At 40.9% G+C, this 21,226-nt stretch overlaps 1 protein-coding gene across 1 annotated transcript; it reads right to left on the reverse strand.

Annotated features, from left to right (window-relative positions):
• Positions 1-286: 286 nt before the first annotated feature.
• LOC148011447 (histone H4) lies at positions 287-3,000 on the reverse strand. The gene has a single exon (XM_087670149.1). It carries the CDS (start codon positions 2,948-2,950, stop codon positions 2,639-2,641), a length of 312 nt encoding a protein of 103 aa, XP_087526275.1. The 5' UTR covers positions 2,951-3,000; the 3' UTR covers positions 287-2,638.
• Between the last annotated feature and the right edge of the window lie 18,226 nt (positions 3,001-21,226).

Below are 21,226 nucleotides of genomic sequence, written 5' to 3' on the forward strand. Positions count from 1 at the left end.
ACAAAATTGAGACCATAAAATTGAGTAGCCGATAGGTCACATAGTAGTAGGATACTTATCAAAAGTAAAATCAAGTATAATACAATGTTGTGTAATACAATTATGTGCTGTAGGATACATAGCAACAAGGTACACGTGAAACATGGCAAACTTTATAATAAAAAAGCTATACTCAATTCTTCAAGACAAGGAGTTTATTCAATACTCAAGGAGATTTTTGTGTACTTAAGAATGAGACAACAATTACATAGTATTTAGGAAAGCAAGGTAAGGTACTTCAAATAATAAAATTTTTAGATACACAAACATGAGATGACAAGTGCAAAGTACTCAAGAAAGAGACAATCACTAATTCAATTCAAAAACTATTGCAAAAGGCAAGGATTTTATAGACAAGGGATGGAGCAAATAGATAGTTTGCTCGTCTTCTTTTGATGAAGTTTTAATTTTGAGTTCAAATAAGGCAAGATTAGTCATGAGTAGGGGTATTCAATGTGATATATTTATGACTTTTATGTCAAATATGCTTGGAAAAGAGGGCTTTTCTTGATGCATTGGTAGGCTATGCAAGACTAGAAAGAACGAAGGTGGAATGAAAAGTAACATAGGTAAGAAGCATGAGTTTTTCAAGATGCAATGGGTGTCATGTAACTTTGAGCTTTCAAGATGCAATGGGTGTCACTTAAACTTTTTGGAACTCTACTCAAACTATTTTTGGATATTGTGACATGAGAGAGAGGAAAGAGGGTTTTAATTTAAAAAAGAGAGAAACAAAGAGGAGGGGAAGAAAATGGCTTTTAATTAAAAATAAAAGGGGAAAAGAAAGATAAAAGATTACAAGTGAGAGAAAAGGAAATAGAGTTACTTTTTTTTTAAAATAAGTGTAGAAAAAGAGTAGATTCAAAAAGCTCTTTTAAATTTGGGGCTTTCCAAACCTATAATAAAAAATATAATAGTAAAGTAAGATAAGATCAGATCAGACTTATTATTTCTGTGAGCTCTGACCGTGACATTTAAAAACCCAGAATTGTCCAAGAGGCACTGTTCTCCAAACTCTTCGCTTCATGATCCTACCATCATCATTAGCCTTGGAGGACCTCGATCGCAACACTTCTAGGCTGTGCCTCCCACTGCTTTCTGATGAGATATTCTACTACCTAACACAATTTTTTGTCGATTCCATTGAGCTCAATCGTTTAAGCTTCTGCCCTACTGGTCGCCACCATCACTGTTACTGTCCCTCAGCCTAACCCCACAGTTCATGACTTGTGCTTCCCTTCCCTCCTTGCCAACGTAGTTAGCTCTACGACACTCATTTTCAGCATCGGGCTTTGATGATTTACAGCATTTAAGATCCAAACAACCAATGTCGAAGGTAACACTGCATTTGCTCAAAATCTCTATGTATGCCACATACTCTTGAGAATTTTCCCTGAATTGATTATCGGTACATTTCGTGGCTTAAATCGTTTCTTTGCGTCTATTATGGACATGATATATTAGTTTATATGTGGGGAAATATATTAAAACAGAGAATATTTACGTGATAAGAGAATCCTAAGGCCCTCACCCTATAATAAGGTTCGCCCCAAACAAGTATAAGACCTTGAGCTTGGCCTTTCAACTACTTTTTATCTGTTCAAAGATATTACCTTGAGCTTGGCTTTTCAACTACTCCTACTCTGTTTAAAGATATTTGCAGCTCGGATCTTTTCCTGTTACAAGGCAGTCCTCCAGCCGCCAATCCTCCAGCCGCTTTGACCCATTTAATCATCTTTGCTTTAATGCCTCTTCTTTAAAGCACTGGTAGTCGAACCATATGATATGTAATGGTTAGCTCTAAATGCATCAAGCCCTCGACACCCTCTATGGCATTCATAGAATAAAGATACTGATCAGCAAAGGGAAAACAACCGTCCTCCCTACGATGGATAACAAGAACAGAACAGAGAGCCATCGAAGTTTGTTCGAAAAATTATATAAGAGAGTACCAATGGCTTGGTGGCACAGGTACAGCTTTCGAGGCTTTTCAGCCAAAAGGTTGCTCATTGGGAACTGAAGTCGGAATCAACTTCGAGAGGATTCGTGGGAACCCTCTCTACCTTGGACTACAGCACGACGGATCAAGCTTGAAGCAACCCATCTCTACTCTACTCAAAAGATTACTTAAGAGACTCAAACGAATGGCAGTCGAGGCCTTCCCATTTAGAATGTTCTCTAACAAGTGGACTGGTACTCTCGCAGACTGGTAGCAAGGCACAAACCAATTATGCAAACACTTCCGCACCGAAAACACCTCTCCCAGGCATCGAAATGCCCGACTAGCAGCAGCACCATCAACCAGTCACATTTGCTAGACGAGGGAAACCCCAGCTACATACAGATTGACAACAAGCCATGACATGCGAACACACGCGTCCACACCGAGATAACCTCACCGGGAGGCAGGAGGACTGCTGCCTGTACTAACAAGGGGCCAGGCACAAGGAAGATAGCATCGTGAAGGCATGATAACTTTCTCAGAGGCGAAGGTGGTGCCAAGAAGACACCGTTGTAGAAAGAGTGGAGGAGCAGATGGAAGACGAGACTGTCCATCGTTCCTTTTCCCACAGCCCAGCGAGGTTCTAGATCAACCAGATCAGCCCCCAAAGCCGTAGAGAGTGCGACCCTGTCGCTTAAGAGCGTAGACAACGTCCATGGCGGTGACGGTCTTGCGGCGGGCATGCTCAGTGTAGGTGACAGCGTCACGGATGACATTCTCCAGGAAGATCTTCAGGACCCCCCGTGTCTCCTCATAAATGAGGCCGCTGATGCGCTTCACCCCGCCTCTCCTGGCGAGACGGCGGATGGCTGGCTTTGTGATCCCCTGGATGTTGTCGCGCAAGACCTTGCGGTGCCGCTTCGCTCCGCCCTTCCCCAGCCCCTTTCCTCCCTTGCCGCGGCCCGACATTTTAGCTGTATTGGAGTAAATATTAGATTCTTGGAACAGGGAAACTTATCTGTGAGAGAAGGTTTAAGTTGAATCAATGGAGGCAATCCATGTTATTATATAGGTTTTGTGGTAGAGGTGCGCGAGCGGCTCTCCTATTTTCAAATTCAAATCTCCCGCGCCTCCCCCCCCCCCCCCCTCCCAATTCCCACTAATGTTCAAATCTCCCTCCCTTTCTCTCAAAATACAAACTTCTGAACTCCAATTTGCCATTGTCTTTTTTCAATGAAATATGCGTGAATTTGTTATAGAAGTAAATATGCAGTATTTACAACGTTGGGGCATTGCCCATTCCCCTCGTAGGGTAAATGGACCAAAAGAGTGTCATCTAACAATCTTTCACTATAACTTTTCTTACCATCTAAGTTTTCTAATGTTCAAACTATGTATATAGAAAAAACATTGGGCCGATTTGATATTTTTGTCAAGTAGCCCTAGTTATAAACAAAGGGTTCATCAAAGAATGACAGTGAGGGGCCAATAGAATGGATGCATTGCTTTAAGGTTTTGCATGGCTCAATTGTTTGACTCACATTAAGCTCATCTATAATTTTAAACAAAATTATATCGTAATGCTAAGTAGGTAAAAAAGACACATCTTTTTTGTAAAATTGTCACTCAATTGAGGTGGGGTGTGTTTTCCTTTTAGGGGGTGTCACTTTATTAGCCCCATGGGCCTTTATCCTTTCTAATACTTTCATAGGTCTAGTGCACACTAATCTGGATGGACTATGCACACCTTTAAAATAAGGGCAAGCATGGTTTGACACCATCCAGACATAATGATTATATATTTTCATGTTCAAAGACATAACATGAAAAGGTGATTGATCTCACAAGTTTAAGTTGCTACCCCCTGAAGGTAGACAATTCAAATCCCTATCAACACATAATCCATTTTGTGATGCAATTGGACAACCTAAACATGCCAAACAATTTAGCATTTGTGTCAAGATCTTTTTGAATACCTCAAAGTCACAAGTCATAATGCACTCTTGTATGTGGATGTTGTTCAACCACATGTGAAACATGCCATAAACTCCTCAATAAATAGCCATTCTCTAAAAAAGGACTAAGGAAAATAGACAATGGACTTTAAAAAGTATTATTTTCATAGTCCGGCTCCAATAAGGGAGGGTTGAGCTTAGGCTTAGTTTTTTTAACACCTGCGTTCTTGAGGATATTGCAAATTTTCCAAGCCACTTTGGGGGCCTTGAGTTTATTCGAATCTCCCTCCCAAAGATAGTTGCAATAGAGTGCTTCCAACAAGCATAGACTAGATTTGGGGGGTCACCAACACACTAGAAAGTACAAGCATGAGGGTAAAATCCCATTGGTGTTTCAACAATCTAAAAATTATGCCTTCTTTCATAGGCTTGCAACCTAGCTCAAGGATCTAGCTAGGTGGATTTATAATAAGGGACTTAATACATGTATTGGCATGGTTAACTTTCGACCCTCACGCTAATCAATATATCTCCAAACTCTCCCAAAAGGTGGCTAAGCAAACATGGTCATCATTAAGAGTGGTGTTGGCGTGTTGGCAAGTAGGTCTAGGATAACCTCCTTTGCAACATTAGGTAGTTTGATACCTTGGAGATTGCCTTTTATAACTTGGCCTTCTATGAGCCAGCCTCTAACCAATGTATTACAATTGCAAATAAGACAAGGGCCACGGGATAGCCCTATCTAATAGATCTCCTTTTTGGGAAGGGGGTCATGAGCTCCCCATTGATAATAAGTACTATTTTATAAAGGTATTTCCAAACAAGATTGATATATATTTGATGAAATGCCTCCCCAAGCTCATGCCAATCAAGGATTGCTATATAGAGTCCCACTTTAGTCAACCATGAGCCTTATTAAAATCAAATTTGAAGAACGCATAATCTTGGTTGTTCTTCATGCATTACACTTCCCACAAACCAATGATAGCATCCAAAATATATTATCCTTTCATGAACCTTTTTTGTTCCATGCGGACCTATCCATCAAGATATGTGGTAAGTTTGTAGACTATTGTCTTTGCAATAACCTTATCAATAGTGCTTAAGCAAGTAATTAGCCTCCAATTGCTTTGCTTTTCCTTCTTATCCCTTTTATGTATCATTTTAAATCTTTTTCATTAATAGAAGAGGGGAGTGCTCATACTGAATTGTTTCTTTCCACATTGACACCAAGAGGGTGATAAGAATATCCTAGAAGATGTAGTATACTATTTTTGGAAGGCCATCTAGTCCAAGGGAATTGCCCTTGGCAAGTGAGGTAATTATATCAACCAACTCAATTTCTTGAAATTCAAAATATGATAGCTTTGCTAACTCCTAGGGTACCACCATTTTCCTATAGAGGAAAACCCTAGCTTTGGCTTCTATTCTTTGTATTGTGGGGGTGTTGGGCAAGTTGAAGATGGTGAAGAGGTGTTCATGAACCACAATGAGGTTCTTTTCCCGAGATTATATCCCTTTTTTTTTGCAATGTGGAAGTTCTACTCCAAGGGTCTATCAACCTTGTTAGACCACCACTCATTTACGTGTTTCTAGAGACTTTCCACTTCAACTAGTTACTCTTTTCTAAGTACATACTTAGATTATAGCAAGTCTTCTTGGAGATGAGTCTCTCCTTTGTAAAGTTAAGATTCTAGGAGACTCACTTCTTGGTATGCCTTCACTTTGCATCGTTGTCTTATTAGAGTGGACTATTTAGATTTTCTTAAAAAGTCCTAGGATTCCTTGATTGTAGTAGTCCATGCATGGTAGAGCTAGTGGTTGCTAGGAAATATTTATTCTAGATGTTGGTTATAACCCTCTACACATACTAGAATTCAAAAAGTATAGGATACACATGGGACCACCCATTGGCTATTGCAAGTTAGGTCCAAAGTTGTCAAGATGGGCGTATGGTCTGAAAGCATGATTCTTTGAAGGACTTTTTTCTTACGGTCAATATACGTTTCTAATAAGTATGTTGAAATATAGCATCAATCCAATCTCACCTTTACTAGGTGGGGTTATTGTTTGCTCAAGTAGTGTAGCCAAAGTAGGTTGTTGCAATAATTAGCCTATGAAACCCTTTTGTGCTTGTCCCAGTTGCCTTCTCCCACCTTGCTAATGCTAGTCCTCTACCCTTGAATCAATCATTTAGTGCTTCAACCATGTTAAAATCACTTGATAGAATCATTGGACATTATATTATTTTAAGATACCACTATAGCCTAGATCTAGCTACAATTGAGCATGTGGCATAGATTAAATCTATTACAAACACTTATTTCACTTTAATTATCATCACTATCCACTTGTGATCTAGGTCTTTAACTAGGTTACCTAGCGTATTATGTATTTCTAACACTGTACCATCTCCTCTCCCTCCATGATCCGTGCTATGCCACATGAAGTTTTTTTGAGATGGCCTAAGGATTCATTTCTAGGGTTGACCCTTGGGCTTTTTTGCAAACCTAAAAATTTTGGATGGAGGGATTCATTATGTAGTCAATTGTTAATTATCTTAGCTCTAAATGGGTATTAAGATTTTGGTATTGTAGGATAGTATTTTTAGAGGGATCAACATTATTCTTTGCTCTATTTAGTGGTGTTGTCCTCCTTACCCTTGCAAGTGTTCCTTGTGCTTAGTGGACTAGCTTGGCTAGGGTGTACTCTTGACAATTTTTTCTTATTGGTCCCTGATGGACCTAAATTCAAGGGTGGGTGGAAATAGGAATGCTTGTAGATCCTATTCGATGCCTTGAGTTTATAAGCATAGGTTCCATGGGTTTAAGTTATTATTTTGAGTCTCTTATCGGGTTATCTCGCTTTAGGCAATAGTGACACATCTGTTCAAGCATCGAGGGTTTATCCTGAGATCAAATACATGATCCTTATGTTTAACCTTAACAAGGTACTTGTTAAATATCCATCCTAGTGAATTTGGGCTGATATCTTTCTTAGTTTCCCTTACGAGATAGCCAAGTTATAGATTTATATTTCTCATAGTGAATTCTCTAAACATATCATTCATTCCTAGTATAAAAATATTGCCCATGATTCTCCTAGAAGGACTAGGTGCCATCACAGATATGTAATTCCTAATTGAATTTTGTCACAAATTGTGTGGTGGGGGGACTTGCTTGAGCTACTACATTGAATACACATGATAGGAAGCTCACTCAAGAACACAAGAAGAGAGATAGAGGCCAAAACATCTTCTTGATGGTTTTTCTTCTTTCTTCCAATCACAAAGCAATGTACACAAAGTATAGATAAGATACAATATAAAGGAAAGTGGCCTACTAAGTCAAATAGTACATAATTGACTATACTAATCAACAACACTATAATTATGCTAGTTGTAGGTAGGTGTAACTAACCAAACATAATAAGTGATAAATCAATGGCCATGTGAGGGTCATAATGACCATCAACATGCTAAGTGTAGACATGCAGACCTATGTAACCAGGTGGTCCATCATTAATATCCACACATTGTTTAGTGAGCGATGTTCGATGAGAATTGTCACACACAACCTGAAAATGAGATGCTAAGGAGTGCCTTGACTTTGTTGAAGGATGACTCACGATGAAAAATTTCAAAGTTTCTTGAACACAACTTGACCGACACACGAATACAAACTAATAACTATACCTCTTATAGCCTCAAGTACTCCAAAATCAAACACAAAGCTAGTTGAGTATTGGGACCCTAGGTCTTAACTATGTACCAATTGCGATAGGTTCGGTCATGATGCCATACGTTGCAGACTGTCAAGGAGACTCCCATACTCGCAACCTTACAACTAACCTTACTTAGGAAATAGGCTCTCCTTGCACCTTATGATGCTAAACCAGCCATTCCTAGGATGGAGATAAATCCCATTGGCATACTCGGGCCACTTGGACCTTTTGTAACCCATCCATCAAGCGACACTCCAATCCACTATGTGGAGGAGTTGAATGACTCGATGAGCCCTATGTGAACCCTTACGTCTCATATGATGAAGAGGAAAATTCAATCAGAGGTAGAGGCAAAGGCTTAGGAGGGTAGACCCAAGTGTCGGACTTACAGTCATCCAGGATACATCTCCTCATGTTTCCATGAAAGGGAATAAGCCAATCGAGACAAGGCTAATCTTAGATGCCCTAAGTGTGGAATCACACATCTCTTTGTTGATTGCTCTAGAAAGAAGTCATCCACTAGCTTGGTAATCGTACCCTCAGCCCCATTGGGATTGTTTGGTGTTGAAACACTCGACGGTGAGACCATGCCCATTGCATTGCATGTCATGACCCGCGCATAGACAAAGCATGCTAGCATATCACTGCCAAGGCCTATAAACTTCGGCGTAGTAGACACAGTCTCAATTGGAAAGAAGAGCCATAGGCGAAGAAAAAAGAAAACCAATGCAAAGGTCACACTTAAAACCGAGAGTGCCACAACACTGCGTATTGGAAAGAATATCGCACACGCAAAGGTAGAGACATCCGCTCCAAAGACTATTGAGAAGGAGAGTGCTAAGGTAGAGGAATACCCCAACCCAAAGCGCCAATTGGAAGCCATAGAAGCAAGCAATTAGCAATCTCCTTACAATGCTAGTAACCACTCCAATGACTCTAAGCCTAGGAGATCTGCTTAGGCAGCATCCAACACTATGGCAAGAACTAAAGCAGCGAGTAGAAGGATCGATAGAGCAGTAGGTTACAGCTGACTTACACGAGCATGATGTAGTAATGCAGATAACAAGTCTGATGCTGCACTCAGTGCCCAAGTCCTTGCACATTAATGCTTTCTGGGAAGGCACAGAGATGCATGCAGTCTTACCAGTCCTAGTTCTAGGTGATACCACGAGAAAGGGAATCGTAAACACGGGGGTAGGAGTCAGTGTGTACACAGTACTCCAGGCTTGGGGTAATTCGCCTGTCGAGAATGCTAGGTTTAATATCACATTAGCTAACGAAATGAAGTGAAGCCATTTGGAGTGCTAAAGAATTGGCCATTGAAGATCGTGGGAGTCGAGTTCTTTGTAGACTTCATAGTCATGAAAGGAGTGGACTACGACATCCTGTTAGGTCGACCCTAGATGCATAATGCACTAGTCTTAGAAGACTAAGGCAATGGTTTGATCTTCCTAGGCAATTGAACGAAAGCGGTAAGGGTGGAGATGGATACTTGGAAGACTATGCCAATCGACTTGGATGCCATCTTAGCCATGCTGAAGGGTGAGGCGCAAGTTAGGAAATTGTATGGGCCGCTTACCAAGTATATCCCTTGTCTTGAGGATGAGTGAGATTGGATGCACGTGCTAGCCACGATTGATCTACCATTCTGGGATAATGAAGAGTATGAGAAAGCTGCTAAGGCAATTGGTAAGCCTAGTGACACGCCCTCAGTACTAGTTTGCATGATGGCTAGAGCTTGCATAGACAACCCAACTCTATCATATTCCACGTACCAAACAACAATGAGAACTCCTTAAGATCTTGGAGCATCTAATGAACAAGCTAGTTGGCAACCCAGTAGCCAGTCTCAAGTCATTCAAGGATATCTTGGATGAACCCAAGTGGCTATGGACTAAGGTGCACGACCTAAAATTAATGTACAATTGGGCCTTAGTCATCAATGAAAAGGAAACATCGTATTAAGACTTAGGAGATGATGAGTAGTAATATGAGGATAGTTATACGATGAATACGAGGACTACTACTCCTTCAGTAAAATGAAAGCAAAAAAGAGATCGATATGATAGAATACGATATTGAGGGACATGTAATTGAGCAAATATGGGTAGACTCCAAACCTCAAAAGAAGAACACTTGTAAAATTAAGAGAGGAGTCATGCGCATGGATTGTGATCACACATGGCTAGAGCATATAGGAGCAACTGATTATGAGCAAGTAAGCTTGGTCTAATTGGGTGCCGTACCATTATTCAAGACAAATTTACTTTTTGAACTATGACCACCAGGAGAGACCCCCTCTTCTAGCGAAGGTGGAGAGTTCAATTCTAAGTTAGAAGTAAGCTCAGTCAATGATCTTGAAATACCTTGACTGCCTAAGACTAGAAGAACCAAAGGAGACTTACCAGTCCACCTAAGGCACCGAAGATTGAAGAAAGAATGAAAAAAATGGCCTAAGAAACCGCAAGCTGAGGAGCAAAGAAAGCCACAAGACCTGCCGAAACAATTCACGAAGTTTAAGAAAGGTGATAAGGTGGTGATCTTGCTAGGAGCCAAACGACAAGGGCAAGCAAGTGAACTAATAGAAAGACCATAGCCAAAGTCAAGGAGGTCAATCTAGCTAAGGAAGGGGAGATGCCTCAACTTGTCTTTATAGCCGATGACTTGATTGAGGAGGAGGAGAAAGCCGGTCTCACTGCTCTCTTATCGGAGCATATAGACTTCTTTGCTTGGGAGCTAAAAGGAGTAGATTTGAGTGTAGTGACTCACAATATACCCATGATGCCTGATGCAATGCCAGTCAAGCAACGACCATATCCTATGAATCCTAAGCATGCGCATGCTATCAAAGAAGAAATCAATAAACTATCGAGAGCAAGATTCATTTATGAGATTGAGCACACGGATTGGATCTCACCCATAATGATTGTACTGAAGGAAAATAGAAAGATCAAAGTGTGCGTCAATTACAAGAAAGTCAACAATGCTACCAAGAGAGACAATTAGCCATTTTCGTACACACTGAGCATATACTCAAGCGAGTAGTTGGTAAAGAGGCCTACAGTTTTTTGGATGGCTTCTTGGGGTACAATTAGGTGCAAGTGCATTCTTACGATAGACACAAGACTGCATTCGCTACTGAGTGGGGGATCTTTGCCTACTTAGTCATGCCCTTTGGGTTGACAAACACACTAGCCACAATCCAAAGACTCATGTGTGCCATATTCAAAGACATGCTTAGGAAAGAGTTAGAAGTATTTGTCGATGATTTGTGTGTTCACTCAAATTGGAAGGAACACCTAGGCAAACTGGTCTTTGAATGATGTCGATTGTATCGTCTCTCGTTGAATCCCTTGAAGTGCCAATTCTGGGTAAAACATGGATGCATGCTAGGGCACGTGGTGTCAAGGAACAGCAGTGCCACTGACTTTTCAAAAGTCAAGGTTATTGTCGATCTACTACTTACAAGGGAATTCAATGCTTCTGAGGCCATATAGGGTATTATCTGAGATTTGTACTAAACTATTCATTGATTGCTAGACCTCTATACAAGTTGCTAATAATATTCAAATGGACCAAGGAATGCCAGCATGCATATGAGGAATTGAAGAAGGCTCTAACCATAGCACCAATCCTATGAGCCCCTGACTGGACCATAACCTTCCATGTTCACATTGATGCCTTGAAGGTTGTCGTGGGAGTTGTGTTGTGCTAGTTTGGTGAACATAATCTAAACTATCTAATAAGCTTTGCTAGTAGATAACTCATGGATGCAAAAATGAACTACTCAATGACAGAGAGAGAGAGGGTTTAGCCATGGTGTTTGCTGTAAAGAAAATTTGGCATTATCTTTTGGTTACGCCTTTTACCTTCTTTGTTGACTATTAAGCCTTGATGTATCTCGCCAACAAACCTTGCGCTACAGGACATAGATCAATGAGGGTATTGATTTTAATATCTTGACTCACGATCATTGGATTCAAAATGGCAAATCACAATTGCAACCCACTAACACCAAACTCAGCCCATTTGGGGATCGATCAGATGCACTTTTGGAAAAGTGTAAGGTTGTAGTCTCTATTGAGTTTGAAAGCATACCAATGATATTTTATGTGTTGCCGAATGCAAAGGATGTAGGTACGGAATCATTGTTGGGACGTACGTTTAAAAAGCATACACTTTGTAATGTCAACTACTAGTCACATCGCATTCATCTAGCCATTGGCAACGTACGTATAGTCACAGCTTTCAACAAGGGTAGCACGGCTCCATCAAAGTCTACAAAGCCATTGATAGAGCAACCCCCACCACTTAGCCTAAGGAGTGGGGTCGTAACTCATCACAACCTGCCAAACCTCAAAGCCAACAAATCACTAAAATCAAAGCTATGGCCCATGCACCATAGCTCAAATGGATGCCTAAACACTAAGGGTTGCCACCTAAAAGTGCACATTCATGACCTTGCAAGGCTAGGAACTCGTATTCGAAACCTAGGAGGCATAGAAGAAACTATAGGCATCGACGAATGGTCAATCAACGATGAGTTTCCAAGATCTTATTGCAAGTGCAAGGCTATTACGAGAGTAATGCTTAGATATGGGTATCTAGAGCCAAGATAGCCAAGGGCACTACTCAAATGCCACCCGCAACCTTGACCACACCAAGCTACGTGATAGAAAATGCCCCAATGCCACAAACAACTCAGGCTCTGTGAAGCCCATAGAGCCTCAAACGCATAAGTTGGCAAAGACTAAACAAGTCTATCAACCAAAGTTGTAGCTTGCTACTACTCACACACTACCTCAACCTAGTCCTACTAGTGTTCTTAAAACCTCACCAAAGTCTAGTAGCATGACATCTTCATCACAAGCCAAGCCAAGTGTCTTATGGCTCAACCGCGCCATCAAGAACAACCAAAGCTGCAACCACCAGCTGTAGAATTATCTAGTTTCATCAAATCCCAACCACCTGCTATTGCAGGCCACCCTCTTATGAATGAAGTTCAATTCTCACTTTGGCCGTGGACTTCTTTGAAAATACGGGGGATGACTTGGTTGCCTACCTTCGATAGTTGGATGCCACATTTACCATACTTGCTAAAAGCTATGATCGACTAGACCTTGGTCTTTTGGATGATCCTTTGTCAAGAAAATTACGTACGTTGCCTTGCTCATGGGAAAATCCAAAATCGTATTCAAGAATTAATTGCCACTCAGATATCCCAAGAACACGCATGAAAACAATGCCTCATTACATCTTATGACAAGAGCACAGTCCTTGCCACCGACCAGGAAATGGAGGAGTTGCAACGGCTTGCTGACAATGACTCCTCTTTTGTGAGGAAATGGTATGCTCTCCGACTTCAATGGGAGCAAGAGGGGTACCAAATGATGACCAATGTTGAGCAACAACATGCAATCAAAACCTTAGAATATGACCCCACTTATGTAGCTCCAACCTCCTATAGGGTGTTGACTACCATTCGTAATTGACCCCTAGAAGAGCACCTCTTGACCCACCCGTATTTAGGTCGAATTCTTATTGAGGAGGTGTAATATTCTCACCACAGTGCTTCATATCAAGAAATGAATTTGGGCTTGAGGTGTTTTAAAAATTACTTGTCGAGCTGTTACAAAAGTGATCGCACATAATTTTCTTGATATTGAGTCTCTCATTAAATCAATTCCGCAATCCGACACAAGAAAACACCTCAATATTCCCAGCCAACAAAAAGCAAAGTCGCCTCTCGCAAATAATATTACAACGGCTTGATCATATAAATTTTCCCGCACTATATTTGATTTGGCATTCCTAATTCCACTTGATGTGTCGAGGATCGCATTGATTTCATAATCGCAAGACAAATTGCAAAAGCCTTAATCGCCAGATGAAGAACGAGCATAATATTGAGTAAGTTAAGTATCAAAGAGTATGACATGACTTTATGAAGTAACTTGGACAAAAACCACCTCCTAGAGGGAGAGAAAGCATTAAAAAAAAATCCCCATGCCACCATCCAACAAATATGCAATCAAAATGAATATTTAACAAAGCTCAGTTGGCTCTTGACAAGTAGCCAAAAGAATCAGTAGACTACATATTCCCCCTCATGTCTATAAATACGTTTGATCCTCTCCTTCACAAGAAAAGCAAGGAGGAAGACCTCTTGATGATGGAAAAATTTATCTACTTCTCTTATCCATTGAAGCTTGAGCCTTGAAAGAGGAAAATACCCTCCTTCTACCTCATTTTCATTTTCTCTACTCCCTGTTACGCCTTCATCCTATACAACCATATCACTAAGCGAAACGCTAGCAAATTTTTTTTGGATGACCACCAACTCTCCCTAAACTAGCACATCAATTTCGCCTAATATCCATAGATCCACGAGGTCATAGATATTCAAAAAGCCTGTTTGAAATAAGGGAAGCAAAGAATGCAGCCGATGGAGAAAATGACATGGCAGGAATTGGCGAGACCCCCATTACAACAAACCTGAGAGAGGTAATATCTCGTCAGTTTGGAAAACATTAATATTTCATAAGCTTATTGCTTTATTTGGCTCTAAATGATTATAAACACATTCTAATGAAAATGAATATGGATAATTGCTTAGAAAAATAACCTAAGTAATATAATAATTAGGTATTCAGTGAACAGACTCTTTCACTTGGAAAACGATTATATGTCTATCATTAAAAAAATATCTTAATTATTATTTATTTCACAATATTTATTATTATTTCATTAATGATGCATGTGATCATAATAACATAAAAATGGTAGACGTTGTTAGGGAAGGGAATATTTTATAAAAATTTTCTGAAAGTGACTATCTCTATTTCATTTTGCTAATGATAAATTAATGCATATGAATTTTATAATAATTTAAAAAAAATCATTTAGATAATATCATGAAATAATCAATGCATTAAATCAACAGAAAATTATATAGAAAAATATATACTATATGCGTATAAATTAGATACATGGAAATATAATTCGATGTCTAAAAGATGAAATAAAATTACACTTATAATTTTTTCATTGCTTGGAATAAAAAAATTCAAAAAAACAATCAGCATTGCACTTAGGACATATTTAAAAGAAAATTGATCTTTCGAGATAACGTTGAAAGTTTGACAAATGGTCAGACATTGTCGATTAAACCATAGAATATGACTAGAATAAAATAAAAATTATTTTCTTGTTAAAATCACATGTAAGGTTAATATTAATGATTGTATTAGTGAGAGCGTCAATATCATGAGTTGACCCACGTATGAATCAATGAGAAAACCTAACCTAAAATATCAAGAATATTACAGCGAAAACAACTATGAAATACTTGACAACCGTGAAACTATCAATATTGGGAATTAAATAAATATCGAAAGTTAATAGGACTTATTAGACATTGATAAGAATTTGTCGATGCAAATTCTAAAGTCTAAATAGACTTGAAAAGCATTTGAAATCCTGCTAAGTGTGGGTTAGGGCAGGGCAGGGCATGAATTGTCTACCATAGGCATAAATGCCCATATTATCTTTTAGGACGAAAATACCAAAATTTTTATAAGGATAAAATAGACTTCTCATAATTAATTAGATTCGTGAAATAACTTGTGGATCTTGAAAAAGAGTTGCAAGTAGGATGCTAAGAATAAGGTGGAACCTTAAAAGAGAAACCCTAGATTTGGGCGGGACTGCTTCCTATGCTAAAAACACTTGCTGCTGTTTCTTTTTTGATTTGTGCATGCATTGATGGTTGCACAAGAAAGATTGATTGTGCTTGTAGCAGTTAGATTTGATTGTAAATATATAATCATGATAATAAGAGGAAAGATTGCGTTATGCCTCCCCCACGGCTAGATGCGAAACCCTGCTCCAAGGGGGATTGTTTTGTACCATCGCGAGGAGCTTTGGATCGGCCATGACAGTGAGAGGTTGCTTGGTGATGAGGAATCCATTAGGCATAGGAGGAGGCAGGAGTGCCAAGGGGGCTCTGGCCATAAATCTCTTGATCACTCCTAGGAATTGCCTGACCCTCACATGAATAAGGATGGGATCATGGAGTCCCCGATACTAGCGAAGGGATGGAAATCTTGGAGGATTTCTTTTTTTCTGCACAGAGATAGAAGGGATTTTTCAATGAACGGAGGTTTATCTTTTGCATAGGCAAAAGGGAAAAATCAATGTAAATAACTTTATTAAAAAAAAGTAAATATATTTTTCCAAAAGATTATTTTCTCTGTCTTTGTGTTTTGCCCTAAAATTACACGAAGGAACCTGTAATAACGGGTTAATTAACGAAGCTGCTTTTATAAGTCATAACCTAATGTGATAGGTAATTAGAAAACTAAATAAAACCATTTGTGGGAAGTGGGTGGGTGAGATCCTTTTGACGGATCCGTCCTAACAGATGGGTGGTCCCAGTAAGCTAGGAGCTTCTCTCAAGAGTTTGAATGAAATGTTAATTAGGAAAAATTAGGTAGAGCCTAGCATTGACTTACCCAGGGTCAGGACCTTAAAACCTTGATAAAAAATTATCTTAGGGGAAAGGTGTGGCAATCATGCCTGAAGTCTCTCAAGATTCCTTGAATTCTAACCAGTTATTAGAAAAAAACATTACACTCCATGAACCAAGGGTAACTACGATCGCTCTAGTTGGATGAGAAGCCCTTGTGGGACATCTCCAATGGAGCTAGATAATGTATTGAGACCTCAGTTGTCAAATTAGGACCCGAAGCTTGTAGAGATTGATCCTCGTGAGGACGGTTGGTACCTTCCGTTTGGGGTGGACTCTAGGAAACCTAGATGCTAGACCCCGTGCATTCTCGTGAGTGTCGAGTGAAGTCGTCTAGGATAGTTCCTCAATGAACCACTAAAATGCGTTGCCAAGGAATTGTTAGATAGGCACGTGACAGGAGGAGTTACACATTCCCAGTCAAATAGACTTTGGTGACTTTCTCACATGGATGTTCACACCTACATCACTCAAGTAGGCATCCGTCCTTTTTACATGGACTGCTATGCTAGTCTAGAATACAATTTGAACTTCTATGCTCGGCTTATGCGAAAGTAAAACACCAAGAGCACGTGCTGAATACCCTTAACCTCTCAAACCTTAATCTTAGAAAGGATTCTTCTCAATTCCAAAGGGGAGGGGGTAAGGTGAACCAAACATGTAAGGTGAATGAAACATGCAAGGAAAAAAGCCTCAATCAATGTCCAAAAGCGGAAAATAGTGGATGAAAATCAACTTGTAATTGAGAAAAAAAGTCTTTTTATTAATAAAATGAATGGATTTCTTGAAGGAAAATTCTCTTTTTGTACTTAAGCATTTTATTTTTTTCCATAAAAGCATAATAAATTCATGCTTACCTTTCAGTAAAGAAATTGTCTTAAGGACATTAATGGTGAACTATGATATTGTGTAGGAACTCAAAATGGTAGCACAATTAGATCGGGCCCATCAACTTCCATTCACGGAAGAAGAAAGGGCAAGATACCACATCTCCCTTGAAAACTGTGCTTACAACTAGCTAAAGTTCAGAAGTATCCACAATATCGGAGAAGTCGTGGCCAAGGAGGAAGCTGCTAAAAGAGTCATAGAACAATGTAATCATGCAAAATATATCGAGAAATTTGGGCAGGAGACCCCGACCACACCAAATGTGTAGAGTTCTTGAGAACCTACAATCCTGACATAGGATGTGGCACGATGACAGTTGGAAGAGGAGAAGGAGCCAAGCATGTACATGTCCAACTCAATAAGTCCTTGGTGGAGAAGGCACTAGGACTGGAACCCAAGGTGGAAAGGAGACCGAAAAGAGATGTCTATACCATGTTGAACATGAAGAAAGACCAGGTTCTGACCAATGATGGCATTAGTGTGGGAGCTCATGCTCAACCGCCAAGACCCACGGACCGCTTATTGTTTTAAGCATTCCAAGCTGAGCACTAATGGCTACCTCTCACATAGCTGATGCGCCATCCACATCTATGGGTGTACTGAGCTTACCTCCATGCCGATCGAGTTACCTCCTCTCCTGCGCACTTCGATAGCTCCACAATCCAAGTGCAAGCTTCAAGTATGCTCCATCCTCAAGCTCCACGCTCCAAGATCCATAGCCGCGAGCAAGACAAGAGAAGGGAAGAGAAGAGAAAAAGAGAGGAGAATATGGAGAGCTTCTTCTCCCCGGTCCCTCACCCTCACCCTCACACACTCACTCCCTCACACTCTCACACTCCCTCTCTCAAGCACAAGCTCAAGCAAGCAAGCAAGAAGAAGAAGAAGAAGAAGAAGAGACCCACTTTTGGCCACACACAAGAATGAGTTTCTCATTCACTTTTCAACTTTATATACAAAACCCTAAATCCCTTTTGGGTGGTCATCCCCTTGTTCCCTTTTTTACATGGCCGGCCGTGGCCTAGGCCCTTTTCCCCATTGTCCTTCTATCTTCCTAGCTTCCTTTCCACTACCCATTACATTTACAAATTGCACGGGTGAGAGCTCGGCACTCTTTAAATTAAATCATGATGCGCTTGCGCTCTTTTACAAAAGTATTGACTTGCGCTTTTCCTTGTGCACCTTTTTCCCTTATTTAGGACTTTTTTGCGCTTCTTGTGTTTCTAGATTTTTCTTGGCGCACCTTCGTCTTCCGTTTCACTTTTGTCTTGTTCTTGTCTTCTGCTTCAGCTTTTCTGGATTTTCCACCTTTGTTTGTTTGAGGGTTAACATTACCCCCCTCCTAGATGAGTGCCAGTCCCATGGCACTCCCCGTCGTAGGTACCAGGCTTTGGCATGCACTAAAGACATGGGTGAAAGGGACATCGATGTTTGCCGTGGAGGAGTGTTGGTGGTGGTGTGGAGGAAGGTCATTGGGGGCACGTTGGTGGCCTAGGTGGTTGATGGTAGGGTTGTTGGAGTTGGTGGTAGGGCTATTCTTTGTTGGGGATTGCACTGATGGCCAGCACAAGTGTTGGTTTGTTGGGGCTTCTGCACATGATGATTCTTGGCAGGCTTGCAGGATGATAAAGGATAAGAGTTCAGAGTTGGGTGTCGATGAAGAGAGAACGACACTTTCATTGGAGTCCTCAGTACATGCAATTGAAAACCTCTTATAGGTGGTCTCTCCCTAGGGGTAGTGCTAGTCTTCTCTATCGTGCACAAGACATAGTTCAATTAGTTTGGGAGACATGTCAAACTCTAAGCAAGCTGAGAGTATTGTCCCGCACTTAAGGACCCAAACTGTGTATATATTTCAGTGTAGATATTATGTGAGTGCTCGTCCATATGTAGATATTACGTAGTTAGAAGACCGCGGCTGGTTTCTCGTAACAATGTGTGGATGAAGCAAAGTTGTCTATGTTGAGAAGAAGTACACGTGAAGGTGTATGCGACATCCTTTGTGTTGTGACTGTACGACGTAACATAATTGAACACAGGGACATTGCACTGTCAATAGCTGCTAGCTATCGGACATGTGTGATGAGGACAATGTACTTTTCATGGCCATTCGTGCGGTGCTTACCACAATTGATTGCAATGGTATTAAGGCAGAGTGTAAGAGGGAATCGTGCAAATGGGTCAGGGTGACAGGTCTAACCATAGGCGAGACAAGCTCCCTAGGTATGCCTTGCCCTTGATGTGCCCTGAACAATTGTGGGTGTTGTTAAAGGGCTAGGGGACTAGGGACGGAGCCAGTCGACCAAGATCACTGGATGTACCTAATTTGAGGACCCCTAGGTGTTGTGCTGTGATCGTGGGTGCTTCGTATCTTTTCATTCTTTTCTTTTCTTTTCTTTTTTTCCTTTTTCGTTTTCTTTTTTCATTATTTTTTTTTGGGCTTGCCTGAGTACAACCATTGCAATATGTTGAGGCTATTAGCCTCTCAATGGATTGGGAAATGTCAAGCTTTGAAGGCTCAAGAAATGGATATTACAGTGATGACTGTGCCCTAGTCTCGTTGTTAGAGAAGCAGTCGTTGAGATGGGGAGATACACTTGAGATATTGCAACCCTCTTTGGAATGTGTGATGTTGGTACAATTGGGGTAACAGCTGCTGTGAGTGCCCGAGGTAGAGTGTAACCCAGAAAGAGGAAGTGGTTAAGATCATGCTTTGGGCCATGCGATGTGGGCACTCGCATGGGTGATTTTGCTTTTGGCAGCGTGGCTTTATCACGGCTCTTTGTGGGGTTGGTGGTCTTGCGGTGACTTGGGCATTGAACACTTTCGCACAAAGACACGTGTCATCATGCATCCACTTGTCACTTCATGAGAGTATGTACACAGCATATGCCACAACTAGAATAAACCAGTGCAACACAAGGAGACATCACTTATTTGAATTCCATGGTGTTGGCTTAGATACTTGTCACCTGCGCTTGATTAGCTTTTTCTTTTGCTAAAGACGGGAAATATATTAAATGCAAATATGAAAAGTTTGTACAATCGGGGAACATGTCAGCACTTAACCATTTAAAGAAAAAAAGTCATGGCCATGTAGCATTTGATAAGCCTTTTATACAACATAGAGCTACTTTATTTGTACGAGGCGGGGCAAGTCTAGGTGGTCGGGCGACTAAGGCTGTGCTGGTGAGGGGCTCCTATGAGGCTGGTCAGGGAAGATGTCGACTGGGACCTGGATGGTGTAGTCCCTGGCTGCAACTGTTTCCAGAATGCTTTTAAACAATGCGTCAAATTCCTGCTTGTCCCGAGCTGCCCTCTCCTCTTTTGAGCACTTGGTGCCAGAGCATCTGGTGGGAGCTCGCACGACCGGTGTTGCCACGCCTTGTGTGCTCTTCTATTCCCTTGGCTTGGGGATTTTTCAGCCTACGTATGGGGCGGTGTTGCTTGGGGCCTCGCTTCTTTGCATACCTTTTGAGGCTAGGTACATAGCGTTCCGACGGAGAAGCTTGTGCTGCATGCTCCCTTCAACGATGGATAGAGTCTTTGCAAGCCAGCTGCATTGGTGCTCCATGTCTGCTACCGTAGGGGGACTTGCAAAATGCGAACCAAGGATTAGGCCCTGAGACATGATAAAACTATTCGCATAGAAGGGATTATACAGTGGGTTATCAAGTGCATATGACAAGGAGGGGAGAGGTGAGGCATGCAGTGTTTATTGTAGAGGGATGGCCCTCATAATGATGTTCGTTTTGCCTCCAGCCATTAGCAAATCTTGGCTTATGCTAAGTTGCATGGACTGGTTGTCATGGAGTGGAGCAAGGCTCATCCTTGGAAGGATAGAACGGAAAGGGGGAAAGGTGTATAGAAAGGGACAATACCCTATCTACACCATCAGAGATGTTGGTCAGGGCTTCCTATGGTGGTAATGAGGGTTGCATGCCCTCCACCTAGAGGCGGGAATGGTCACACATCTTCTAAATGTGTGGTGAGAGGAGGACATGAGGAGCTTAGCCTGTTGAACCCAACTCTTCTCCCTGCGCTTGACTAGCATAGCTTGTGTGTATTGATATTGTCTATACAGGGTCACAAAATTCATTGTTTATTTATGTACATATTTACGAATCCATGTCACTTCACGAGGATAAAAGCCAA

The sequence above is a fragment of the Lygodium microphyllum genome, chromosome 28, assembly GCF_053477565.2.
Source record: "Lygodium microphyllum isolate KBCC chromosome 28, Lygodium_microphyllum_v1.1.10, whole genome shotgun sequence".
Lineage (NCBI taxonomy): Eukaryota > Viridiplantae > Streptophyta > Polypodiopsida > Schizaeales > Lygodiaceae > Lygodium > Lygodium microphyllum.